The sequence below is a fragment of the Acomys minous genome (genome assembly GCF_964271855.1).
Source record: "Acomys minous genome assembly, chromosome: 16".
Lineage (NCBI taxonomy): Eukaryota > Metazoa > Chordata > Mammalia > Rodentia > Muridae > Acomys > Acomys minous.
In genome coordinates this window covers 67,207,570-67,234,194 of record NC_140498.1, presented here as the reverse complement: position 1 = coordinate 67,234,194, position 26,625 = coordinate 67,207,570, and the positions used below count along the sequence as shown (strand labels likewise).

Genomic DNA, 26,625 nt, shown 5'->3' with positions numbered 1-26,625 from the left:
GCTGCAGAGCTATGGGCCTGACCTTTATAAATGAACACATTCTTTGTTTTTCCTTGATTGCTGAAAGCGGCTGCCATGGGTTCTGAGCCAAGGAGCGTTTAGGGAGAAAAGCTGGGCTGGTGTTGCAGCAGAAGGGAGAAACATTTGGAAATTGATAAATTATCTCTCTATTTGCACCTTCGGAAACAGGTTAATTGTTTGGGTGACTGGCTCTGTCTTGATTAAGCAGCATTCCTAACAATTAATGATAGAACCTCAAAAAGGTATAGGAGAATTAATAGAATTCTTAGGCAATGTAAATTATAGCCATTATCTGCTGTATCCAGAACTATCAGGGGTGCCAGGCTAGTTGATTAAAATACAAGTGGATTTTTTTGGTCTAAATTCTCTGGGTAATTGAGCAAAATTTTGCTTTGTTTTTTTTAGCATTAAATTCCCCTTGGTGAGCTAATAATATTATTTAGTTTAAATGCCTCAATCCTAAGTCTTAATTAAAACCCTTTCACAAGTTAATTTCATTAATATATGCACATTTTATCCACATCTGCAAATATTGTTTGATTAAGATGCTGAAACTTTTCTTAGTTAAAAATAAGAAGCTGCTGAGGTGAAGCAAAACACAACTGAGGTGGAGAAACATGAAATTGTAGGGACGACTTTCTGTAGCTTTCATTTTCCTTAGCAGTAGACACGGGTTGTGTCACCTTCCAAAATGCCAGTGCCACAGAGATCAGCAGAGGCTAGGTTGCAACGGAAATGGCAGTCACTAGTGCTGAACACGCCTTCCTGTGTGCCTTCCTGTGTACCTAGGCGGCAGACAGGATGTCACACACTGCCCTTTACCTTTGCCTCCTGATGTCACACACTGCCCTTTATCTTTGCCTCCACGGTAGAGGACGGCAGGATTTGGGCTGGGGAGATGGCTAGGGCGGTAACGTGCTTGCCTTGCAAGCATGGAGAACTGAGTTCAAATCCCAAGTATTGATGTAAAACAGTGTGTGTGTCTCTGTAATCCCAGAAATGGAGATAGGTGTGGTCCAGAGAGTTTTCTGGTCAGCCATCTTGGCCTAACGTGGTGAGCTTCCTGTCTCAAAGCAGGAATTTGCAGAGTGATGGAGGGGGGAGAGGAACATGAGAGAGGGAGAGAAAGAGAATGAAGAGATGAGTGGATGGATGAGTGGATGGATGAATGGATGGATGGATGGATGGATGGACGGACAAATGGATGAACAAATTAATCAATGAGTGAATGAGTGAATGAATGAATGAGTGAATGAATGAATGAATGAATGAGAAACTGCACCTGGGATTCTACAAGGCCAAATGTCTGAACTGGGAGATTATAGAGAGTTAGAATGTTGCAGTCCTGAGTCAATTTGCCTTGGGCTATTTTTAGTCGCTAGGAAAGCCATTCATTGCCCACACCTGTGCCTGACCTAACATCCTTGTGCTACCAATAATGCTACAATATATTCTTAGCAAACTGCTGGCTTTCACAGACCTACAAGGTAAGAATACCACCAGCTACTGCCTATAGCAGGACACCCCCTCCTTCTTTGCTGTAACCACCTGCTGGGGGTGGGGGGGGCTCCCACTGTACTTAGTGAATGCTTGATTTATGACATTCTTGGTTCTGTCACTAATAAAATCTTACCCGACCACTTCCATGGTGGTATTTGAGGAAACCCAAATCCTGTGTTCCCAGGCCATAGTCACATTTGGCTCCCAAATAAAGCCTCTTATTCACTTCTACAACTGAGATAGGAAGTTCGCCGCTGCAAGGAAGACACGGGGTGTCATGTCCCCAGATGTGTGGTCATGGGCATGTACATTCACACACACACACACACACACACACACACACACACACATGTGCACACACTCACACACACACAAGGAGGGAGAAAGAGAAGGAGAGGGAGGGAGGGAGGAAATGGAGGGAGAGAGCAAGCTGGTATGGTGGTGGATGCTGTAATCCAGCGCTGGGCAGATGGAAACAAGTAGATGGCAATCTAATCAGCAATCCTCCAGCCGCAGTGAGAAACCTGATCAACAGAAAGATGCACAGCTCCTAAGAAGCAGCCAAGGTTGACCTCTGGCGTGTACACACACACACACACCACACGTCCCTCACATACTGTCATCACTCAGCTCCACCACCTTGTGACCTAGTTGAGGATTATGCAGTCTGTCTCCCTGGCCCTCAGGCTCTGTTGCATTTGATATTCCCTTGCAGCGTCACCTGAGGACATTCCTATCCTTCCTTATGTCACACTTTGAACGTGTTTGTTGCTGCTGGGGCACCCATGCATTCCTCCTTGCTCCTGCTGAAGCCGCTATCTGGTACAGTGGCTATGCTGGGTACCAACAGTGCGGCGGCCTGGCTCTGCGCCTCTGCTCTCCGTCTCTTACAGACCATCCTACAATGCATCGATGGGCTGCCTCATGGCTTAAGAGACTAAGCCAAGTTTCTAAATAAATAGATAGCCCCCTCTGCTTAGAGGCACGGAGAAAGGTTTGGTGGGGATGCTGCTGTGATAATTTGCCACAGTTGCCTTGGGGCTGCCTATAAATCCTCTGTAAACCTGCTATTCACGCCACCCCTCCAAGAAGCTGAGCACCCACGTGGCTTTAAAACTGCACGAGACTCCTGGGATCCTAAGGGCACTTGGCATCCCTGTGTTTGAAATAGATCATTTGCAAGGTCCAGATCTGCTGAGCACTCACTGGCTTTCTATGATTTAACTAGGCACACACTGACCAGCCTCTTAATGTGTGTTGGGCAATTACATCAACTGGGCAGGGCTTCATTTTTCACTCATCTGCCTTCCAGTCTATGTGAAGAGACTGCTCGTGGGGTGGAGAGATGGCTGTGGGGGGGGTGCCGGGGGTGTGTGTGAAAGGATTCCCGCACAAGCCTGAGGGGCTGTGTTCAGATCCCCAGCACGGAAGGAAAGGCCAAGCATAGTGGCGTGTGCCCGTAACCTCACCACCGAGGAGGATTCCTGGGGTCGGCTGGCCAGGCAGCCTAGCCAAAACCGTGAACTGCAGGTTCAGAGAGAGGGGGGGGGCAGGGGAGAGAGAGAGAGAGACAGACAGACAGACAGACAGACAGACAGACAGACAGACACAGAGACAGAGAGTCCCTGCTTCAAAAGAATTAGGTGGAGAGTCATCACAGAAGAGATGCTTGACGTCACCTCTGGCCCACACATGGGCAAGTGTACCCACATATGCACACATGGGCAAGTGTACCCACATATGCACACATGGGCAAGTGTACCCACATATGCACACATGGGCAAGTGTACCCACATATGCACACATGGGCAAGTGTACCCACATATGCACACATGGGCAAGTGTACCCACACATGCAGCAGAGGGGAGGGGAGGGGAGGGGGAGGGAGAAGGAGAGCAATAGGAGAAAGATGAGAAGCACCTGGCTCTACTCCTGCCCGCCATGTTTCCCCTCTCGACAGCGTTTGTGGTTGTGCGTTAAGTATGCATCTTAGGAAGCCTCTTAACTCTTTTTATACACTTAATTCCGGTGTCTGTCACCAACCTTAGATTTATGGCTGGTGCGGATTTCGGACCAAAATATAAATGGGATTGTGTTGACATCACATCTGTATATTTATCCCACCTTGCCTCACTGCAGACTGGGTAGAGAACTGGTTGGTCTAAATAGATAACCTTGGGTCATATCAGAAAATGTCTTCTTGTAGCAGAGTGCTCTGTTCTTGAGCTCTGGGACTGACTTTATTCATTTAAAGGAAGCCAAGGCAGACAGGAAAAGAAATATTTTTCTTCTCTTAAGATATCCTGGTTTGTTTGTTTGTCTCTTGTGACACCCAAGGGTAATTCCAAAACCGCAAATCCTCACAAAAAGGAAGAGACTTGAGAAAGCAGAAGGGGACATTCCTGCTGCCCTGATGTGTTCCCGCCCCTCATCCCTCACAGCATCCCTCTGCCCTGGCTCCTGCTTGTTCTGCCCCTCTACAAGGACAGTGGCCCACCTAATTCCCAGGGATAGGTGGGGCTGGGCACAGGGGTGAGCGGGCAAGCAGAAACGAGCCATGCCCCTTGCCACTGTGTCACATGTGTGCTGACCCACAACTTATTCTTCTCAGGCATGATAAACTCAGGATGATAAACATCAACGATGCTGATCCCACAGGTTGCCTTTGAGCCATTGTCTGACATATTGTATCATAGACGATTTGGCCTTACAGCGCCCCCTAGAGTCAAGGAGGATGGTATCTCCGCTCCATCCAAATGCAAACATGCCTGGTCCCCAGGGTCATAAGACAGAACCCTCTTCCGTTCCTGGCATGGTTCTGGAGAGGATACAGATGGAGGACTTCATTCACCATCCCTGTTGTCTTCTTACTATTCATGGTTTGGAGACAGCGCTCAGAAATACTTTGTACTGGGTAGGATAGAGGCCCTCCAAGACTTCCTGACATCGCCCTCCCCAAATACAAAATAGAGAAGAACGTGATTATGCAGCCCAGCCCAGTGGCACAGGCCTGCAAGCCCAGCTCCTTAGAGGCTGACACGGGAGAACCGAAAGTTCAAGGCCTTCCTGGGCTACAGTGAGTTCAAGGCCAGCCTGAGCGATTTATACAAAGCTCTAGGTTCAGCCTCCTAGGACTGCAATAGAGAAACAAGACAAGGAAAGAGGTTGAAGGGACTGGGGGAATGGCTCCGAGGATAAAGTGCTTGGTGTGTAACCCTGAGGACCTGAATTCAATCCCCAAACTCCCATGTAAAAGCTGAGCATGCCAGCCTGGGCTATAACCTCAGTGTATTTTGGGAGGGAGGTAGTCAGGGACAAGCGGATCTTCAGGGGCTCGCGGTCCAATCAGTCTAGTCAAAATGATGAGGTCTGGGCTGAATGAGAGATCTTGCTCCATAAGTAAGTAAACAAACAAACAAACAAAGTGGCAAGCAATACAGGAGGGCACCTGACACTGACCTCTGGTCCCCACATGTGTGCACACACACAGGAGAGTACGCTCATAGATATTCACCACCACCAACACACACACACACACACACACACACACACACACACACACAGGGAGCTAAATAAAAATCTAAAAATAAAAGTCAACTTGTGCTCTTAAAAAACAGCTTCACGGAACCGTCCATCAGCTTGCTTGAGTAAGCATCTGTGCTTAAGGTAGGGACACACAAGAAAGGAAAACCCAGCAAATAACAAAATACCTCCTCAGCTCTGGATATCACAGCCTGTCGGCATCTCAGTTTTATGAATCACTAACTATGTAAATGAGGGGTTTTATTTGCCTATAGATTCCCAACTTTTGTGGCTCTGGTTGGCTCATGAGGTGCCTCTTTCCATCCCAAGTCGAAACCTCAAGAATCATGCCTCCCCGTATCCTGATCCCGTTGGCCTGTTGGGCTTCTCTCCACGGCTTGGGCAGTGGGGAGCAGTATAAAATGGAAAACTATTTCCTTTTGTTCTTGTCCAGCCCAATCTCCAAAACAGAGCCATCCCAGGCATGATGGCCGGCTCTGTGGCTTCCTAAGCGGGTTTCTTTAAAACCAGACTATGAATTTTCCTTCAGCTCCGATTGCTGTAATTTCTGGCCGGTGAGCCAAACAGTGGGTCTGCAGCGAGGGAAAATAACTTCAATTTCATCTGGCTTTCTAAAGATCTTTCATGTGTTTTAAGGAGAGGGCATAATTGCAGTCTTGAGGCTAGACTCTGAACAGGCTGCGACCCTCTCCCTCCTATTTGTCTCCTCCGTCGTCCTTTTTCCTTTCTCTCATGTACTCAAAACATTTGCTAAGATAACACTCTGTTTTCACCAGGGACTCGGGATTGAATTTCTTTGTTCTCGGCTTGTGTATTAAAGAGACTTTTCTAGTCACAGACACCCTGTGTGAATTGCACGCTACGTAGAGAGGTCCCAACTGCCGCAGGAGTCGAGGCTGGCAGATAGTCAACAGCGTTTCTGGGGAATAGGGCTAAGCGGCCATCCCACAGACACACAAGCCGAAGCCTCGACTTGGGGAAGCCTTGCATCCTGGGGTATCTGTTTGGGAAATGTAAAGCCGGACTCACTTAATTTGGCAGGCATCTATTAGGCGCTTGCTGTTTGTCAGATGTTCAGAAGCACGCACGAGCTCTTTGAGAGCTTGCGCCTTCATGTTCACAGGGACCGGGGCAGGTGTGCATGGGTCCAGATGTGCCCACCTGGAAGGGACAGGTTCTTGTCTTATCTTCCTCCCGGAAGCAGAGTATTGGAGCCCACCAAAGATGTGAGCACCGTTGCCATCCCAGGATGTGTAGGTAGAGGAAAGACTTTGATGTGCGCATTAGTGAGCCAGCTGCTGCCCCCAGTCCCTTCACTGATGTCCCTTACTTAAGGAGAGAAAAATGTGAGTGCTTGCTCTTCCTGCAGGGGGCGCTGTGTCCTGTCTAGATGACTGCAGTCTCTCCCCCTCCCCTTTCACCCTTAAGCCCCTTTCTCAAGCACCTGTCAATGCCTACCCAATGCCATTCGCTATAGTGGCCAATGCCACAGCAGCATCTTCCACAGAGCCATGTCACAACCAACACAAAAATTAACTCAGAACAGATCAAAGACCTAAGTAAGATACCTAAGACTACAAAGAAAGCATGGGGCAGGAAGAGCTATCTGACACTGGGTGTGACTGTGATTCCTTGGACATGATTCCAAAACCGCGGGCATCAAAAGAAAATGGTAAATTGTCAATCTTTAATTTATCAAAGGATACTATCAAGGGAGTGAAAACGTGGGCATGGGAGTGTGACCCAGTCAACATTGTGCTTGCAAGTGTGCAGGAAAGCCTGGGTTCCATTCCTAGCACCACGTAAACAAGGTGTGGGGGCTCACACCTGTGGTCTCCATGTTTGGGAAGTAAGGGCAGGAAGATTACTACATGTTCCAAGCCATCCTGGGATACATCCAGTGAGTTCTGGACATCCACGGCAGGATTCTGAGTCAAACAGAAAGAGGGAGGGAGGGAGAGAGTACATGGAAGGTATTAACACTCTGGATGGATGCATGGATGGATGGGTGAATGGATGGACAGATGGATGGATGGATAGATGGGTGCATAGATGGGTGGGTAGGTAGGTGGGTGGATGCATGGATGATGGATGAATGGATGGATGCATGGATGGGTGGATGGATGGATGGATGGATAGATGGATGGATGGATGGATGGATGGATGGATGCATGGATGGGTGGGTGGATAGATGGATGGATGGATGGATGCCTGGATGGGTGGATGGATGGATGGATGGATGCCTGGATGGGTGGATGGATGGATGGATGGATGGATGGATGGATGGATGGATGCCTGGATGGGTGGATGGATGGATGGATGGATGGATGGATGAATGGATGGATGGATGGATGGATGGATGGATGAATGGATGGATAGATAGATGGATGGATGGATGCATGGATGGGTGGGTGGATGGATGGATGCATGGATGGGTGGGTGGATGGGTGGGTGGGTAGAAGCATGGAGGGATGGATGGATGGGTGGATACATGGATGGATGGGTGGGTGTTTGGATAGATGGATGGATGGATGCATGTATGCATGGGTGAGTGGGTAGGTAGGTGGGTTGATAAATGGATGCATAAATGAGTGGGTGGATTGATGCATTGATGAATGCATGGATGGATGGGTGAGTGAGTAGGTGGGTAGACAGATGAATAGGTGGGTGAGTGGATGGATGGATGGATGGATGGATGGATGGATGGATGGATGGAGAATTCCTGTAACTCAAAAGCAACAAAGGCAACAAATATAAACCACCTGCTTTTTAAATGGACAAGAGTTGGATCAGACAGTTCTCCAAAGAAGATGTACATATTGCCAGCAAACACATCAAAGGGTGCTCACCACTGCTAGACACTGGGGAAATGCAACTGAAAACCACAGAGAACCACCATTCACCCTCAGTAGGATGGCAATAGTTAAAGCCAAGAAATAAGACAAATCCAGAAACAAATGTCCCCCCCCCCACCCCGCCCGCCACTGCCAAATGTGGTAGAATTGGACCCCTTCTTCTTTATGGAATGTCTCAAAACAGAGACCATGGCATGACCATGTGACCCAACAACTCTTCATATGGGTTTGAACCCCAAAGAACAGGAAGCAGATAACTGAACAGATATCTGTACTGCATGTTCAAAGCAGCATTATTCTCAGTTGGCCAAATCACTGGAAATTAAAAATCTTACTGACACATGAGTGTATAACAAATATGTGACGTGTACCCATCATGCATAGTCCTGATGGTCACCTCTCAATGGCATTTAGAATCACCATGGAAACAAGACCCTGGGCGTGTCTGGGGGGTTCTACAATGGGTTACCTGATGTGGCATAGCCCACCTTAACTGTGGGCAGTGTTGTTTGCAGAGCTTGGGGCTGCCGCCCAGCCTCACTGGGTACCAGGCATTCTATCAGACGCCCCACCTCTGCTTTCCTTGGACCTGAGTCCCTCCCTCAGAAAACTTTGTCCATCCCTGTCTCCCCAACATTAATCAGAGCCAGAGCGCCATAATCTCCCACCCCCAAATCTGTCTACCCTCTCTGCACTTTATATCAGCAGAGTTAAACACAGCATTTACTACCTTAGTTATTTCTTTTTCTGAGGCAGGGTTTCCCTGTGTAGCCTTGGCTGTCCTGAACTCACTTTGTAGACTAGGCTGGCCTCGAACTCACATCAATCCGCCTGCCTCTGCTTCCTGAGTGCTGGAATCAAAGACATGCGCCACCATGACCGGCTGACCTTAGCTATTTCTAAGTACAATATTAATGTTGATCTGGCCCGTTTTCCCATGCCAGCTTACTAAACACATCAGTGCTCATCTCTTTTCTTTTCTTTTCCTTTCTTTTCTCTTCCTTTCTTTTCTTGAGAGAGACAGCTTCAGGTTGCCCAGGTTGGCTTGGAACTCACAAAGTAGCCGAGGATGAACTTGAACTCCTGATCTTTCGGTCTTCACTGTCCAAGAGCTGGGATTACAGGCTTGTGTCATGGTGCCTGGTTTCTGCAGGGCCAGGGATGGTACCCAGGGGCCTGCTGCATGCCAGCAAAGCACTCTTGTAGCTGAGTCTCATAAGCAGCCCCGATGCCCATCAAAGGGCACTTAGCATGCTTGCCACTTCCGCTAACAATGTCTGAATGTCTGTGTCTTTCTGTTGGACTTTGAAATCAGCTTTCTGTCATTGAGCCCCTGTCACAGGGGTTGGAAGTAGGGAAGGGTAGGCACACATTAATGTGTCACAGGCTCCCATTGTCCTTGCTGATAACATGGTCTCCGCACCCACATATGCGCTCTTGACAATTATCCAAAGGCACTGCTTAATGGAGCTCAGAGTGATCTGTTATGCACCTAGTTAGTTCTCGGTGACTTTAGAACACCGTGTGGAAGTGACCTCAGCTCAGGAATGCACCCTGTCACTCAATCTGTGCGACCTCACGCGGTCCTAAGCACACAGTCCCTCTGCCACTAGATAGTAGGTCACTCATATACATGGTTGCATAAAAACCAGGCTTTTCCATTCCTGTCTCTTGAATCCGATGTCTGGCTCACTCTCGTGTCCAGCTGTGAGGTTCCAAACCCTTGCTCCTGCCTTATGGTTTATCAGTGCATGCTCACTCGGAGCTAAAATAAATAAATAAATAGATAGATAGATAAATAAATAAATGAATACCCCCGGCCAGAGAGGCACTTTTTATCACCTTCATTTTTCTCTGCCCGGTAAAAAAAGCCGGTGAGAATGCACCCTCCGCCTTCCATTCATTTTGAACTGTACTAGCTCCCAACCATGTTGTGAGCAAGAAGGAAGGTGGTAGCTGGATTATTTGTCAAGCTGCCCCGTTTTTAAAAAATTCATCATCTCTTGTCAACTGACAAGTCCAGTAATATGTTGAATTAAAAATGGAAGAACATGTAAAGATAAACTTGTAAGTGGGGTGCCCCAATGTGCTTCCTGCCAATTTTTTTTCTTTCCCTCCTACTAGTGGACAGTAAACAAGAATGGAAGCAACCAACCAGAGCCAGCGCAGCTCTAGGGAACAGCTGGAGCTATGGGAATTGGGTCTGTCCCTGAGGCCATCTTTCCCATCCCAGCATGCCTCAGTGCACGATCACAAAGCCTTTGAGAGCCACAGTTAGGTATAGCTGGTCAAGGACAAAGGAAACAGCTTTTAACCAAATGGAAAAAGTTCCCTTAGACTTTTCCTTACATATTTTTCGTAGCCTAGAAATATCCAAAACAGATTACGAAGCCAGGTGGGTGTGCACCGACAAGTGAAAATAGGGGCTGGGGAGCTGTTTTAGTGGGTGACATGCTTGTTCCATGCTGGGTTCCATCTCAGAATCCACGTGGAAAGCTGGCATGGTGTTAAGGGTGTGTGAGGCCAGCACTAGAGGATAGCGTCAGGAGAGTGGAGATAGGAGCAGCTCTGGAGCTCCGTGGTCAGCCAGCCTAGCCTACTTGGTGAACTGTGGTCCAATGAGAGACCCTGCTCAAAAAACAGAGAGATGGAAACTGAGGAACAAACAATACCCGAGGTTGATATGTGGCCTCTACCTACTAATGAGCAGTGTATCCCTGCACACAGACACACCCACCCACCCCACACACACACACACAGAGAGAGAGAGAGAGAGAGAGAGAGAGAGAGAGAGAGAGAGAGAGAGAGAGAGAGAGAGAGAGAAAGTGGTCTGGAGAAAGCAAGAGTGGAAAGAGTTTGTCCATTTAGTGAACATAGTTTTCTGGAGAAAAGTCAACAGTTGACTTCAATTTTCACAAATAAAGCGCATCTTTAAAGCGCCCCGTTTTGCCTCAAGAAATTTGCCTCTTGGAGGTTAGGGAATGACCCGGGGCTGCCTGCTGCCTGCTGCCTGCACATTTTTCACTGCTGCATCCTCAAAAAACTAATTTCTGTGTGTTACCAGAGAAATATGTGCGTGTCTAAGTCTTTGGAAAAATACGAGCCCCGGGGGCTTCAGAGTTACAGTTAGAGTTGCGGAGACTGGGCTCCTCGAGGCTGCCAGCAACCACTCACCTGTTGCTCTGAGATGCTTCGCTGTCAGGGAAGCACTTAGTCCCCCAACCAGGGCACAGCATGCCGCAGGGCAGACGTGAAAGTTGCAAGTGGCTCCCGAGACCTCTGATGCACAGAAAATCCTCTGGCTTCTCATCAAGTGCAATGTCTCTGAGCCATTTTAACTCATCCTCCAGGCAGCCGAACCCCAGCTAATGCTTGAAGGAGGGTCAGGGACCAAGACTGGCCTCCCGTTGTTCTTTTAATTGTCAGAGAGTGGGTTGCAGACACTGTGCTCCAGCACTGAGCTAAGTAGGACGGGGGAACATGGATAGAAGGCTTACATGAGCCATCCTTGGCTACATGGTGAGTTCAAGTCTAGCCTAGGACATATGAAACCTCCTTTCAACAAAGCAAAACGAAACAGCAACCCAAGAGGAGCTTGGGAGATAACTGGGCAGGTCACGTGCTTGACCCACAAGGGTGAGGACTTGAGTGTGGATCTGCAGAGCCCACAAAAGCCAGAGGCAGTAACCACATAATTCCAGCAATTCTGTGGTGAGACGGGAATCAGAGGCAGGAGAATGGCAGGGAGCTAGTGGGCCAGGGAGCTTGCCATATGTAGCAGCAAAGACCCGATCTCGGACCAGGAAAGAGACAAAGACCAACACCCAAGGTTGCCCTCCAACCTCCACCTGTGCAGAGGCATGTGTCTATCTGCACACACACACACACACACACACACACACACACACACACACACACACACGGCTCCCATTCATTCCTGAGTAAAGTCCGGACTCACCAGCCTGGGCCCACCTCTCTCCCTTACACCCAGAGGAGTCTCCACAAATGCAGCACTTTCTACATCTGTCAGTCTGTCTGTCTGTTTTGAGACAGGCTCTTGCCGTGTGCCCTAGGTTGGCCTCTCACTCTCCACCCTCCTGCCTCTGCCTCCCAAGTGTTGGGATTATGTCTGTGAGTGAACCTGTGCCTGGACCTACGTTGATTTTTTGTTCTTAAAATGGGCTGACAAACGCCTTAGCTATGTCCTGCTCAAGCTGTCCCTAGTTCCCTGGGAAGGATTGGTCTCCTATGTCTCAGCCACCCTCCATGTTCTGCCACGCCTCTTTTCTATGTCCTGCAGCTCCTTAAAAGCATGTTTGTGCGCCTTCCTCCATGAAGCCAAAATATCTCTCTCTCTCTCTCTCTCTCTCTTTCTCTCTCTCTCTCTCTCTCTGTGTGTGTGTGTGTGTGTGTGTGTGTGTGTGTGTGTGTGTGCGCGCACACGCATGCTCATGCATGTATATCCACATGCCTATGGAAGCCAGACTACATCAGGAATTATTGTCCCTCTGACACTGTCCACCTGCTTTTGAGACACTCTTTTGCCAGCCCAGGGCTCCCCAGAGCTCTCTTGGGCTTAGCTGGTGGGCAGCTGAACCCCAGTGACTGCTCCCTCCCTCCATCTTCCTCCCGGCCCTGGGATTACAGGTACACAGCTCTACATCTGGCTCTTTATGTGGATTCTAGGACTGGACCTCATGCTCACGCCGAGAGTGCTCTACCGAGTCAACTCCCAGCCCCGCCGAAACTGCTCCAGTAATGCAGACCTCATCAGGCTGAGCTCAGTGGTCCTGCCCTAGTGTGCATCTCCACTGTGCAGTTGAAAGGGAAAGCCATCGGTGCCACGGGCAGCATACTGTCCTGAGAGTGATGTGATAATGGTGACCAGCCATGCTACACTTGGACAAAGCTTACACCTTCATCTAACAAATACCTAATGAGGCACTACAGTCCCGTGCCCACCGTGAGGTGGAGGGACATGTGTGTCGCTGTATCCCAGCACGTGCCGGGTAGACTGTGACACCTCAGTGAGGTGAGGTGGTGTGAAGGAAACGCTGCCTGGACTGGTGGGCAGTGGTCCCTCCTACTCTTCCCAGACTGCCAATACTTTTTTTTTTTTTTTACTTTAGTGTACTTCATCCTTTTTAATTTTTATTTTGTGCTTGATGTGGGTGGTGTGCATGCCACACTACACCTGTACTGGTCAGAGGGTTCAGTTCCCGCCTTCCACCTTTACATGGGCTCCAGGGATCAAACTCAGGTCATCAGGCTCGTGTTCAGCCATCCCACTGGCCCCTCGGGCAGAGTCATCACTGTTATCCCATTCATAGGTCAACAGCATCAGTAAACACTGTTCTTACTGGATGCAGAGGAGTCAACTTAAAGCCCGGTCCCTTCCTGTTGGGCTTGTTCTTAGTCTTACTTTCTCTTTGGTTTCTGTAAGCATCTCACCAGCTAAGGAACAAAAATTGTGTGTGTGTATGTGTGTGTGTGTGTGTGTGTGTGTGTGTGTGTGTGTGTGTGTGGTGTGTGTGTATGGTGTGCATGTGGTGTGTGTGTGTGCTTGTGTGTGTCTGTGTGTGCTTGTCTGCCTCTGTGTGTGTGCTTATGTGTGTCTGTGTGTGCTTGTCTGCCTCTGTGTGTGTGTGTCTGTGTGTATGTGAGAAACAGAGACACAGAGAGACAGACAGACAGACAGACAGACAGACAGTTCATGCATGCATGTGTGTGGGTGCGGATTTGAGAATCCAGGAGTCAGGCGTGAACCTTGGGTATTGTACCTTGACACCATCCATCTTCACTCTGGGCCAGATGCTCTGCATATCCAGGAACTCACCAAATAGGCTAGACTGGCCAGGGAGCCCCAAGGACCGCGTTCCCCACCCCTCCCCGCCCCTCCAGTTCTGGGATTACAGCATGCAACAATGTGCCTGTCTTTTAAGTGGACTCTGGAGATCAAAATCAGCCCCCGCCCCCCCCGTGCTTGCCAGGCAAACATTGGCGAGCTATCTTCCAGCCTGCACAGCAAGATTTGGAGGTTTCGAAGGGTCTGGTAGATGCCCTGCCCGTTAGCTAGCACTGCACTTTGTTTAACAAAGTTTAACAAAGCTGAAAACTCCATAGACTGAGTTTCTGAAAAGCCAAACCCCGAGGTCTTTTTAACGTGGCCATTATGCGTAGTCTTCCTGATGGCAAAGCCACCTCTCAGGTAACAGCTCCCTTTAGACACAAGAAGCATGCATGTTGCATGTTACGTGAATGTTGTGTACTGAGTTTTGAGTCTGGGAAAACGACTCAGCATCATTTGAGTGAGGACAAAATGAACCTCATTATTGCTGGCCCTGGCTAGAGGACAACCTGGTATGGTTCAGGGACGGCCCACAATCTCCCCTCCAGGAGCTGGCTTCTGGGGCCTCCTGAGACAAATCTGCAGGGGCACCCTGCACCGAATGAGGCCCTCCGACAGAGAGCTTAGCAGAGAATTTGAAACAGGATTTCATCCTCAAAGGTTCTGGAAAAAGAAAATTCCTCTTCTTCCAGGCCTAGGCTTTTCCTGAAGACAGCCGTGAGTTTAATGAGCTGTGGAAGTCTTCGAAGAAATGGTATGAGCTCAGAGTGCTGGCGCAGGTTCCGGTCCCCACTCTTGGCCACACAGTAGGCCTTCCAGGGGCAAGGGAAGACAGCCCTGAGAACCCTTACTCCACAGCAGGGAAGCGGTAAACCTAGGCCAGGAGTGCCTAAGAGGGACTGTGCTCTCACCCTCACAACAAACAGCCACCAGAGTGCACACAGTACTAACTGCTGAGCATCCTTCCTGCACACACAGACACACACATACTTACACACACACACACACACACACACACACACACACACACACGGATTCCAGTACATACAGCACTAATTAGCAAGCATCCTTCTTGCACACATGCTTACATGAATATATTTTCTTGTTTTCAATACTGCTGGGACAGAGAAAGCTCTGCAAAATCAAGTCACCCCAGTCAGGAGCCATGGTCTGCCCAGGTTCACTCGATTGTAAACTTGGTGTGAAGGGGATATTGAGAGTGGGGCGGGGGGGGGGGCGCAGGAAAGGGGGGAAGGGGGATGCAGTGCATATGGAGGCTGGAGGCAAACATCAGATGTTCTCCTTTATTGTTCCCACGATGGTTTTTGTTTTTTGTTTGTTTATTTGTTTGGGTTTTGTTTTGTTTTTTGTTTTGTTGAGCCAGCTTCTCTTCACTAAACCTAAAGCTCACAGATTCAGCCGGTTATCCCTAGGGATCTGCCTGCCTGTCTCCTCCCCACAGTGTGGGGTTGCAGACACAAGGTACCACACTTGGCTTTTACATCAGAGCTGGGGATCCAAATTCAGGCTTTAATGCGTGTGCAACAGGCCAGCTCCCCAGCTCCTCTGGATTCTTTTCTTGTGACCCGCGTGGAGCAGAGAAAATGTGATCTGGATTCTCTGAGGCCTGAGCTTCGGGTGGGGTTGTGTGGGGCAGGGGTCTGGTTCCAAGACCAATGTCACCTGGCCTCATGCCTTCGTTGACACAGGTTGGGCTAGCAGTCAAGGGTAAGCATGTCACGAGGTGACTGCATGCCCTCGACACCAACAGGATATAGTGTTCCCAGAATGCTCGGTTTTGAACCAAGGAGCCTCTTCCTGAGACCACCCAAGGCTGAACCGGAAGCCCAGTCAATCCTCAGGAAGTGACAATCCTCAGGAAGTGACAATCCTCAGGAAGTGACAGGATAGGCTGGTGGGTGGCACAAGAGGCTGACCATGACTAACTGGCATCTCTCGTGTAAAGCAGCAGAACCGTTGCCGCGGAGCTGGCCTTGACCTGTCCCCTCCTCCCCAGTCTTTCTATTCCAGAAATGGTACTTTTCTGTATCCACAGCCAGTCTCTCAGCAAGTGCTGGGAATCTGCCTTTGAAAATGTCCAACATAGCCCCAAGCGCCCAGACTACCTGGCCCCTGTGTCCCTGTGTTGCACTGACTCTGTAGCCATTCGGCTGGCCTAACTGGGGCTCCTTTGCCATTAGAGTTCATTCCCTCAGAGCTAGCAGGGCGGAGGTCTAAAACAAGGGCGATTCCCAGCATTCCACCCTAAGACGTGCAGCGGCTTCAGTGGAAGAAAGCTCAGAGTTCTCAGAGCACCTACAAGGCTAGAACTGAGCCCATCCCTCCAGCCGTCTGACTCTCCCTTCTTTGCTGGCCCCTGAGGCAGATTATTTACAGCAGTGGTTCTCAACCTTCCCAGTGCTACAGCCCTGTAATACAGCCCCTCATGTTGTGGTGACCTTCCCTCCCCTCCCCCCACAACTTCATAACTGTAATTTTGCTACTGCTAGGAATCATAATGTAAATATCGGATGTGCAGGATGTCTGGTCTGTGACCCTTCCCCAAAGGGTTGGGAACCTCTGATTTATAACAAATTAAGGCACCGTTGGAGATTTGTTGTGTGCGGCTTATAGCTCAGGTACTTATGGACTCACAGAAATAAAAACGTTTACCTGAGACCTGGAGCCCTGGCTACTGGGAGGTAGATGGAGGCAGGAAGCTCATAAACTGTGAGGTGAGTGCACAGTTGCCCAGGATGGGCAAATTAATGTGACCTTGTCTCAAAATAAAAAGGGAAAGGAGCGTTGAGGCCGTAACTCACTAGTAGAGCACTTGACTAGGATCTTGACTAGAGGGACTGAGAGTGTAGCTCGGCCGTGAGTCCTTGCTAGCACGCACTAGGCCTAGGTTCAACCCCTGTATCACAAAAAGAGAAGAGAGAGGGAGAAAGAAAGTGCTCTCACCTGTTAAGGCTTACTGTATACACAACCCCAGAGGGAAACATAGAGAGGGAAAGATTGGTTTTTAAGAGTTATAAAGGGTGTGTGTGTGTGTGTGTGTGTGTGTGTGTGTGTGTGTGTGTGTGTGTGTAAGTGTGAGTTTGTATATGTGTGTATGTGTGTATGTGTGTATGTGTGTGAGTGTGTGTATGTGTGTATGTGTGTGAGTGTGTGTATGTGTGTGAGTGTGTGTATGTGTGTGTGAGTGTGTGTATGTGTATGTGTGTGTGAGTGTGTGTATGTGTGTGAGTGTGTATATGTGTGTGTATGAGTGTGTATATGTGTGTGTATGTGTGTGTGAGTGTGTGTATGTGTGTATGTGTGTGTGAGTGTGTGTATATGTGTGTGAGTGTGTGTATGTGTGTGAGTGTGTGTGAATGTGTGTGTATGTGTGTGTGTGTGTGGTGTATCCTTATACATCTTATTTCATGGCCTATGGGCACCCAAGCTTGGCTCTTTCCTATTGCATTGTGGGATGGGAAGCCACCTCCCTTGAGCTCAATGCTTGCTCTCCCAGGTGCTCCTTCTGTCCACCACTGAAGCTTATGACATTTACTCTCTGCTCCACACACATAGTTGCATCTTTCTAGTCTGACTACAAACTACTAATTGTGTAACTATTAGTGAAAATTGGGATATATACACAGTATTCGTATTGCTTTCGCCGTGCAAAGATGATCCGCTTCTTGACTGCATGGTATTCAACAACTGACCTTCTATTTTGTACAGACCTTTGGTTTTTCTGGATTTTCTCATTGCCTTTATTTTCTGAAGGAGTGTGCAAATATGTATATTATCAACTATATAATTATATGTGAAATTTAAGTTTATATATACACATGTCTTTTAGTATGTTTAAGTACACTAAATACTACACGCACACACACACACACACACACACACACACACACACACACACACACACACCTTACGATACGATACACTCCTGGCAATCAGGGCACAAACTTGAGGAACAACCGACCGATCTGAGAGGCTGTGCGAAGTGGCGTGAGCTCAGGGCTCATCAGTCACACAGAATATTAATCATTAATGTTTAAAGTTGCTTGGTTAAGACTAACAATGGGTGCATAACATTAAATTCTTTAAAAGCTTTAGGAGAGATTAGATTGCCCTTGGTCAAGGAAGGGGGAAGTTGTTCCATATTAGTTTAAGTGTTTTGAGCTTGTGTGTATATGTTTTAATTAAAATCTAAAGAAGGAGCCTGGGCTTAGTGGTGCACGCCTTTAATCCCAGCTCTCAGGGAGGCAGAGGCAGGTGGATCACTGTGAGTTCAAGTCTATAAAGCGAGTCCAGGACAGCCAAAGCTATACAGAGAAACTCTGCCTAAACAAAACAAAAAATCTGAAAATCTAAAGAAGAGCTGGGCACGTAGCTCGGTGGGTAGAGTGCTTGCCTGGCATTCCTGAGACCCTGAGTTCTGCCCTCAGCACCACATAAAACCAGGCATGGTGGCACATGCCTGTAATCCTAGCCCTGGAGAAGTGGAGACAAGCGATTAGAACTTGGAATCATCCTTTCCAGTTGGCTTTCTGTGACTGGGATAAGCGCCATGACCCAAAGCAACTTGGGGAAAGAAGGGATAATATGTCCCAATCCTAGTCCACCACGGAGGGAAGTCAGTGCAGAAACTGCAGCAGGAGCCATGGAGGAAAGCTGCTCACTGGCTTGCTCCTCCTAGGTTCACTGTCAGTTACGTTTTTAATGCTACTTGGGCCAGTCCGATGGGAGCAACCTTTACTGAGGTCCCTTTTTTTTCAAGATGGCTCACAATGAAAACCAAGATTAGCCAGCTCATCATCTCAGAGTTCAAAACCACGAGACAGTGCCTAATAAGAAATACAAAGTAAAGTAAAGTAAAATACATTTAAACCATCCTTTTACAGGAAGAAAGCATGTCGGAACAACTTGCTATAATGAGCCCTTTCCTTGCCGTCGGGATGTCTGGGTTGCAATTACTTATGCACAGTTTTATTGCATTGCTTTACAGTTTCGATTGTAACCGTGTTGGTTTTGTAATCAGCATTTCCTCAAGCCTTGCTTTGACCTTGCTGGGGGTGAGGGGGGCGTTTAATGGGTCAAGCTCACCTTTCTGGTGTCCTTGTGTATATATTGTGATTACGGTCTTCACTCCTCTGCCCTTCTTCTCTCACCAGTGGTCTTGTGTGATTGTAGCATCATCTGAAAGGATGCAGGAGCTGGGGTGGGGAGCCTGGGGGGCTGACACATGGTGACCTTGAGTAGAACAGGTCCCTCCACTGATCCTTTACCCCTGGTGGGTCAGGGCACCCTGTAATACAAGATCTGTGTGTGCTTAAAGTAAGATGCTCAGTAATCGGTCTGCATCCTCATGAACCCAGAGTGGAAAAAGGTGCCTCTGCCGCACCCATCACCCAACAGTGTCCAGCTTAAAGTGCTATTCAGAGATATCTCCCCCGGTACAGGTGGGAACTTGCCAATGCCTGTACCCTCCTCCTGCCAAGGTTCCACTGACAAGCCAAAGCTCTGCTGAGAGCTCACCTGCAGAACATGGGAAAGGGGTAGCTGCAGAGGAAGGTGTGTACCTGCGATGGATGTAGGGCTTCTCTGCGGCTATATAGATGGAAGTAAGCCCCTTCCCCTAGTCTTCCCCAGCCTAGCTCTGGCTCTGGCTCTGGCTCTGGCTCTGGCTCTGGCTCTAGCTCTAGCTCTAGCTCTAGCTCTAGTTCTGGCTCTGGCTCTGGCTCTGGCTCTGGCTCTAGCTCTGGCTCTAGCTCTAGCTCTGGCTCTGGCTCTAGCTCTGGCTCTGGCTCTGGCTCTGGCTCTAGCTCTGGCTCTGGCTCTGGCTCTGGCTCTGGCTCTGGCTCTAGCTCTAGCTCTGGCTCTGGCTCTAGCTCTGGCTCTGGCTCTGGCTCTGGCTCTAGCTCTGGCTCTGGCTCTGGCTCTGACTCTGACTCTGGCTCTGACTCTGGCTCTGGCTCTGGCTCTGGCTCTGGCTCTGGCTCTAGCCCTGGCTCTGACTCTGGCTCTAGCTCTAGCTCTCCACACATACATCTCAACCCTAATGCTATACACAATGAGGATAGAACAGCAGACAACTGAGAGGAGTGGCTGAATACTCAGATAAGGCTCCCGTGATCCTCTCTACTTCTAGGAAGGAATTGAACATCCGACAAGCCCAGCTGGGACCACTTACAAGCAGGCACAGCTGGGATTGTGAAAGATGGCTTCTGTTCTGCTCACACATTGCTGTGCAGCAGTGCCTAGTGTTCAGTCTCTCTCTGACTGGCCTGGGCAAGCGAGGTTTCCACTGGGATCATCTTCCCCAAGGTGGTGACCACTGCCAAGTGCGGGCTCCCGCTCTTGCTGTGATGCCTGCGCAGTGATTAATGGCAGGCAGGCACGTTGCTCGGTGACCTCTACAGCCCCGCTGCTGCTGCTCTCCTTCACTCCTCATAACCATTGGCAAATATTAGCTCCTTGTGTCATTTCTCCTCATCAGCGGCTTTCACAGGTGACAAACCAGGTGCTCCTCAGATTGGCACTTAGTATACACTCTGGCCCTCATGACAGGCTGACATCTGGTGGGCCATCCTTGAAGTTTCTAAGGGAAGGTGCCAACAGGAATATTCCCAAGGGAGTCTTCAGTTCAGAGGGAACTTCAGTTCAGGGGCCTAGGGTTTGGGTGAGGCCAACACTGCTGTGCACTCCCCAGGAACCTAAAGGTCTGAAGATAGACCTCCCACCACTAAATCAATGTGTATGTTTGAGAAAATGTATTTGCTGGCCCCGCATGCCCCAAGTACTTTGTAATCAGTGTGTGTGTGTGTGTGTGTGTGTGTGTGTGTGTGTGTAGTGTAGTGTAGTGTATGTCTGTGTACATGTGTGGGAGGGGCGGAGGGGCACACACCCATATGTGTCCGTGCACGTGGATGTTAACGTCAAGTATTTTCCTTAACCATCCTCCACCTGATGTTTGAGACAGGATCTCTCATCAATCTGGCCACACAGCTGGCTAGCAAACCCCCAGGGATCCTCGTTTTTATATTTCATATGCACCTCTAATATAAAGCCAGTTCCTCCTTTTAAAAAGGAAGAGCAGATTCAGCACTGGGGGAAACCTGTGCTGGCCAGAGGCCCCTCTTTTCCCTCACCATCCCTCTCCACGTCTGTGACTCCACCTCAGATCAAAGCCCTCAGGAGCCAGCATTCTAAATAGCCACAACTGTCCACCCGCTGACTGTTCAGTGTGAGGAACCAAGGCAGGGCAGGGGTCGGGGGACAGGGGTCATTCTGCATTTCAGTCACTTAAATTTGTTTTTATTCCCAGTCTCGTACACCCAGGGAGTCACGGGAGCTGATTCTGCCCACCCCCACCCCAATCCGCACCCCCCCACCCCCCACCCTCATGCCTAGTGGTGTTTCCAGTCCATGACATACTTGTCCAGATGATCTAATTAGAAGATAGTGAGCATGTTAGGGTTTTTTTTTCCTCTCCTTACTGTGACAGAAATGTCTGATGAGGGCAACTTATAGAAATGTTTGTTCTGTGTCACAGTTTGAGATGAAAGTCCATGGCAGGAGGTGGGGGTGGGGGTGGGGATGAGGTGAGGGTGGGGGTGGGGAGGGTATGGGGGCTGTGGTGGCACACAGTCCACAGACAGGAAGCCTACTGAATGTCGGCTCTCAGCTCTCTCTCCTTTGTACTCTGCCCAGAATCCCAGGCCCGAGTGGTGCCATTCAGTCAGAGTGGGTCTTCCCAACTCACTTAGCCTACCCTAGAAGCCCTCTCACAGACCAGCCTAACGGTGTGTTTCCATGGTAATTATAAATCTCATCAGGCTGACAATTAAGATTAACTGCCACAGTGGGTATGCCAGGTGATTTCAATAAGCAAATGCTTAGATCAATGGGGGGGAAAGGGAAGCATTTTGGAAAATACCAAGCCCCTGAAAATCTTGCTGCTACACGCTGCACCTAGTGGTGACAGGCGGCCAGCAGACAGACAAAACTGTCTGTGCCTAGACTCTGTCGCATGCCATCTGACAGAGGCCAGGGGTGATGTAAAAACATCACACTCCAGGCTCCCTCCAGGGATCCTGGTAAGTCAGGAGGTTCTGGGTGTGTCCTTCCCCACTCACCTCAGCTTCCATTCTGAGGAGAGGTCCATGAATGTTTTGTTTTCTCTGCCACAGGAGATACTGGCCCCCGTGAAGCCATGGCCCCCATGATCGTGGTTGCCCCAGGCAACAGAAGTGTGGTGGCAGGGTCCAGTGAGACTACCTTGGAGTGCATAGCCAATGCCAGGTACAGGGTGTGCTGTGGGCGTGGGGACGCAGAGGGGGCATCGTCATCTGAAAACACAGACCCTGAATACTTGATGTGAAGCCACAGTGGAAAATTTCAAACCTAGTCTCTTGTGTCTGATGCGATACAGTCAAAAGACAGACACACTAACAATATGAGGTGGGATTCCCTTTGGGCTAAGTGTGCAAAGTGCAGACAAAACACAAATGAATTTCATGTTTAGACTTGGATCCCATCCCCGTGCCATCTCGCTATGGATATACAACTACTCCAGAGGGGAAAAATCCAAAATGCTAAGCATTTCAAATAAAGGACACGAATGTGGGCTAGAGGCCAGGGCAATGGCTCAGTCAGTAAAGTGCTTGTCACACTAGCACAAGGACCCGGGTTCTAGTCCCCAGCATCCATGTAAGAGCTGGATGTGGTATCTCACTCCTGTAACCTTAACATTGGAGAGACAGAAACAGGAGGATTCGTGGGGTTGGCTGGCCAGCCAGTTCAGCCTATATAAGCTGCAGATTAGTGAGAGACCCTGTCTCAAAAAATAAGGTGGGAAGTGATGAGAAAGACACCAACATTGACCTACCTCTAGCCTCTTCATGTACACACACACACACACACACACACACACACACACACACACACACACGCCCACTGACACACTCAGAAAAATAGAAAGAACCTGGACTTGTATAACCTCCTGTGAAGAGATGGGGATGTGAGGAACAGTGATTGAGCCCCACACTTCCGACTGCAGTGGGCTCGCTTATCCTGGGGCACTGCATGTCACATGTTGAGGAACACAGGTAACCTCGTGCTGGATACTTCCTCACATTGCCTCTGCAGTGGATGGAACTTTGCAGTTTAGCTCCCGGTGATGGAGAGCTCTCCTCAGCAAGGACGACCCAAGCTATAGGGGGAGCCTTCCGGCGGAGCACCCAAGGAAAGCTAGTTCCTCTAGCCCTTGTGGTCCAGGGCATGCCCTGAGGAAGTTTAGATGGTCACACCTCCCATGTAGCTGTGGGTCTCCTAGTAGTAGTTATTTTAAGCATTCTTTTCCTGGGCAAATGGAATCATTAGCACGTATGGTCCATTGCTGCCGCAATTAGCCATCCTTGCTCAATAGCCCCTGAGCTGTGAGGGAGTGGAGCTGTGTGTAGATTGATTTTTAAATGTCCATTGTTCAACCCGCCACGGTTCCTGGTAGAATTAGCTGTGTCAAGCTCGTGCCGAATGCCTGAAGTTATTATTACCACCGTGGCCATGATTCACCGCCACTGTCACCGACGCCCTTGCGCTCTCTCGCAGGCCCGTGGAGGAGCTGAGTGTGCAGTGGAAGAGAAACGGGGTTCGACTCACAAGTGGACTGCACAGCTATGGGAGGCGGCTCACCATCATCAACCCGACCTCGGCAGACACCGGGATGTACGTGTGCGAGGCGACGCTCCGGGGCAGCGCGTTTGAGCCAGCCAGGGCCAAAGCTTTCCTTTCCATCATAGGTAATGCTCAGACCAGCAGTGGTGCTGGCCTGCGTCCTCGGGTAGCTCCAGGCAGGCAAGACAGCTGCTGTGCATCCCACTGACTTGCCGCGTTTGTGCATGTTCGCCACCTCTGCAGACACGTGTGGGAGCCAGAGGCTGACATCAGGTGTCTCTCCTCTGCTACCTTCCAACTTAGTTTTTTTTGAGATAGGGTCTCTCATTAGGACCTGGATCTTTCCATACTTCTGTATCTCCTCATATGCAGTGAGCATATTGCTGACTGAGCCATCTCCTCGGTCCCACTGACTTTTACTTTTCATTACATTGATTAGTTGATTGATTCATTGATTGTATACGTATGTCTGGAGAGGGGATGCTCCCATGCCACAGGATGCATGTGGAGGTCAGAGGACAACTTGTAAGAGTCAGTTCTCTCCTCCCACTAGGTGTCCTGGGGAATCAAACTCAGGCCTCAGGCTTGGCTGGGCGCGCCTTTCGCAGCCGAGCACCTCCCTGTGCCCCCACTGACTTTATCTTTAGTGCAGTAAATGGTGGTATGGTAGATTTTGTCTTCCAAGTTTCTCCCCGTTTGCCTCGTCTTCAAAGACCAAAGCGGGGATGCCTGTAGCACCTTCCAGACGCAGCTGTACTCCTTATTTGTCTCCCTGTGACAGAACGCCTGATAGAAACAACTCGAGACAAGGCAGATTTACTTTAGTTTGCAATTCCAAGGCATATAGGCCACCCTGGTGGGGAAGGCATGCTGGAGTGTTAGGCTCTCTCTGTGGCAGCGAGACCTTGCAGCCCCTAAGCTCTTGGCCCAAATCCCAGCTAGATTATAATAACCCTCAAAGATCTGTCCCCTGGAACCAAACTCCACCAAAAGTTCTGAAGTGTCCCCAAACTGCACCATCGGCTGGGGGCCAAACACTGCAACATGGAAGCCCACGGGGGGGAGGGGGGTGCTGGGGGGACATTTCACACCATAACCACCTGCCACCGTAAGGCTTGAGGTTGGAGACGAGGCAGAGACCTCATCACAGACATAGTGTGCATCTCCTGGCCTTTCTCTCATCCCAAACTCCTCCCTGACTCTCCCTGGCTCTTACGATCTGTACTCAGAAGTCAGTCTATGTGACTTTGACTCAGAAGGAAACGGAGACTGCCAGCTGCTTAAAAAGAAAAGAAAAGAAAAGAAAAGAAAAAAGTCCAAGTATGACCCAGAGGTGGGGTTGGCAGATAAAGTTAGATTCAGTGAGTTGCCGCTCTCTGAGCACTAGGAGGTCAGTCATGGGAGCGTGGCCTGGGCTGGGGCTGAGGGAACTGCAAGCTCATCACCAGATTATGATATGTGTACGTTACCCTGGAAGCGAGTACCTGCGTTTTATTTTCCCAGCATCCTGCGTGGTCACGAGTTTGTTCTTAAAATGGCTGCAGCTGCTGTCCTGATGACCCGTTGTTCCTCAGTAGAAGCCGCTGCTGATAGAGAGCGCCTCACAGGCGGCTTCACGCCATCTCTTACCTGAAATGAGAGGAGTTGAAGATGGCAGGGGGAAAAAATCCTCCTAGAGGAATCGCTCCTTCCATCATACATTTTTGCAGTTTGCCGTTTTTTGCAAAAATGAGAGAGGAAAACGCAGACAGATTCCTACACAATTAGCAAGCATCCAGGAGCCTAGTGTGGATGGCAGTTGGCCTGAGCGTTCTCATGTTTGGTCGACACTGGGAGACGGCTTTGTGTTCTCCGTGTGACTGAGGGCACCTTCCAGAAGAGGTCACGAGGGCAATCAGAGTGTCTGGGCCATAGAGAAGAGTCGCCATCACCCGGGATCCCACCCGAGGGTCTGAGCTCTCCTCCGGCTGTGGGTGTTAGATGTTAGATATGGGTGTGAAAATCACATCCCATTCTCAGCAGAGACTTGATCTATGGCCCGCCTGAGCACCCGGCACTATAGATTGAACCAAAATTAAAATTTGTGATGTGTAAATCTCTCACAGACAGGACTATATTGTGTTAAAAAACATTTTAAGGTAATTTAAACAAGAGAGGAAATTTATCTCCCCTATAAACTCAGATGTTTGTCTCCATCACCATTCCTTTCCCAAGTATTTAAATCTATCATCCCAACTTTGATCTCGAATTCATATCAAAGTCGGGGTTTTGTGTTTAGTACTCACCATCAGTCATGTTCCAGAAGGCTCCTTGTGCCTGATAAAAGCACAGCAACATGTTTCCATTCTTTCGTGTGTGCGCGAGTGTGTGTGTGTGTGCACGCACATGCATGTTCATGTATGTGTTGACACTGAGTGTCTTCATCAATCACTCCCAACCTTATTTTTAATTTATTTGTGTTTGCTTTTCGATACAGGGTTATCTCTGTATAGCCCTGGCTGTCCTTGAACTCACTCTATAGACCAGGCTGGCCTCAAACTCAGATCTGCCCCCCAACCGTATATTCTTTTTTTTTTTTCAGATTAAAAAAAAATAGATGTGTGTGGGGTGGTGTGTGTGTGTGTGTGTGTGTGTGTGTGTGTGTGTGTGTGTGTGTTTACAGCTACTTGCATAAGCCCAAAGAGAGCCCCAGGTCCTCTGGAGCTGGAGTCAAAGGCGGGTGCGAGCCTCCTAATGTGGGTACTTGGAACTGAAGCCGAGTCCTCTGCTGGAACAAGACGTGCTCGTAACCACTGAACCAACCATCTACCTTAGTTTCTGAGACGGAGTCCCTCCCTGACCCTGGGGCTTACCACTTCATCTAACACTGACCGGCTGTCAGGCGTCAGGGATCCTCCTGTTTTCACACTGCATCCCTCAGTGCTAGAGGGACAGGGGCGTGCCATCGTGCCCCATCTCTTTGCACGAGTGCTGAGGGCACAGGCTCAGAGCCCCATGCTTGTGCAGCAAGTCCCGTCCCCACTGAGGCACCCCTCAGCCCCAGTGCTCTTGTCTTAGTGAGGCTGACTTCAATCCCGCTTTTGTTTAGAAGTTGTTGTGACGGGTGGAGTGTTGTGCTTGGGCCACATTGGAGGAAACCCTGAAAACAGCGTTTCTGTTGATGCAAGGGACTCAGAGTTT

At 49.3% G+C, this 26,625-nt stretch overlaps 1 protein-coding gene across 2 annotated transcripts in view; it reads left to right on the top strand.

Annotated features, from left to right (window-relative positions):
* The window catches only part of SDK1 (sidekick cell adhesion molecule 1), a 955,689-nt gene that overhangs the window by 653,984 nt on the left and 275,080 nt on the right, over positions 1–26,625 (top strand). For both annotated transcript variants that reach the window (XM_084763891.1, XM_084763892.1), the window contains exons 6-7: positions 21,960–22,071; positions 23,380–23,570. In XM_084763891.1, coding sequence (XP_084620017.1) covers positions 21,960–22,071; positions 23,380–23,570 — 303 coding nt within the window. The remainder of the gene's footprint in view (positions 1–21,959; positions 22,072–23,379; positions 23,571–26,625) is intronic.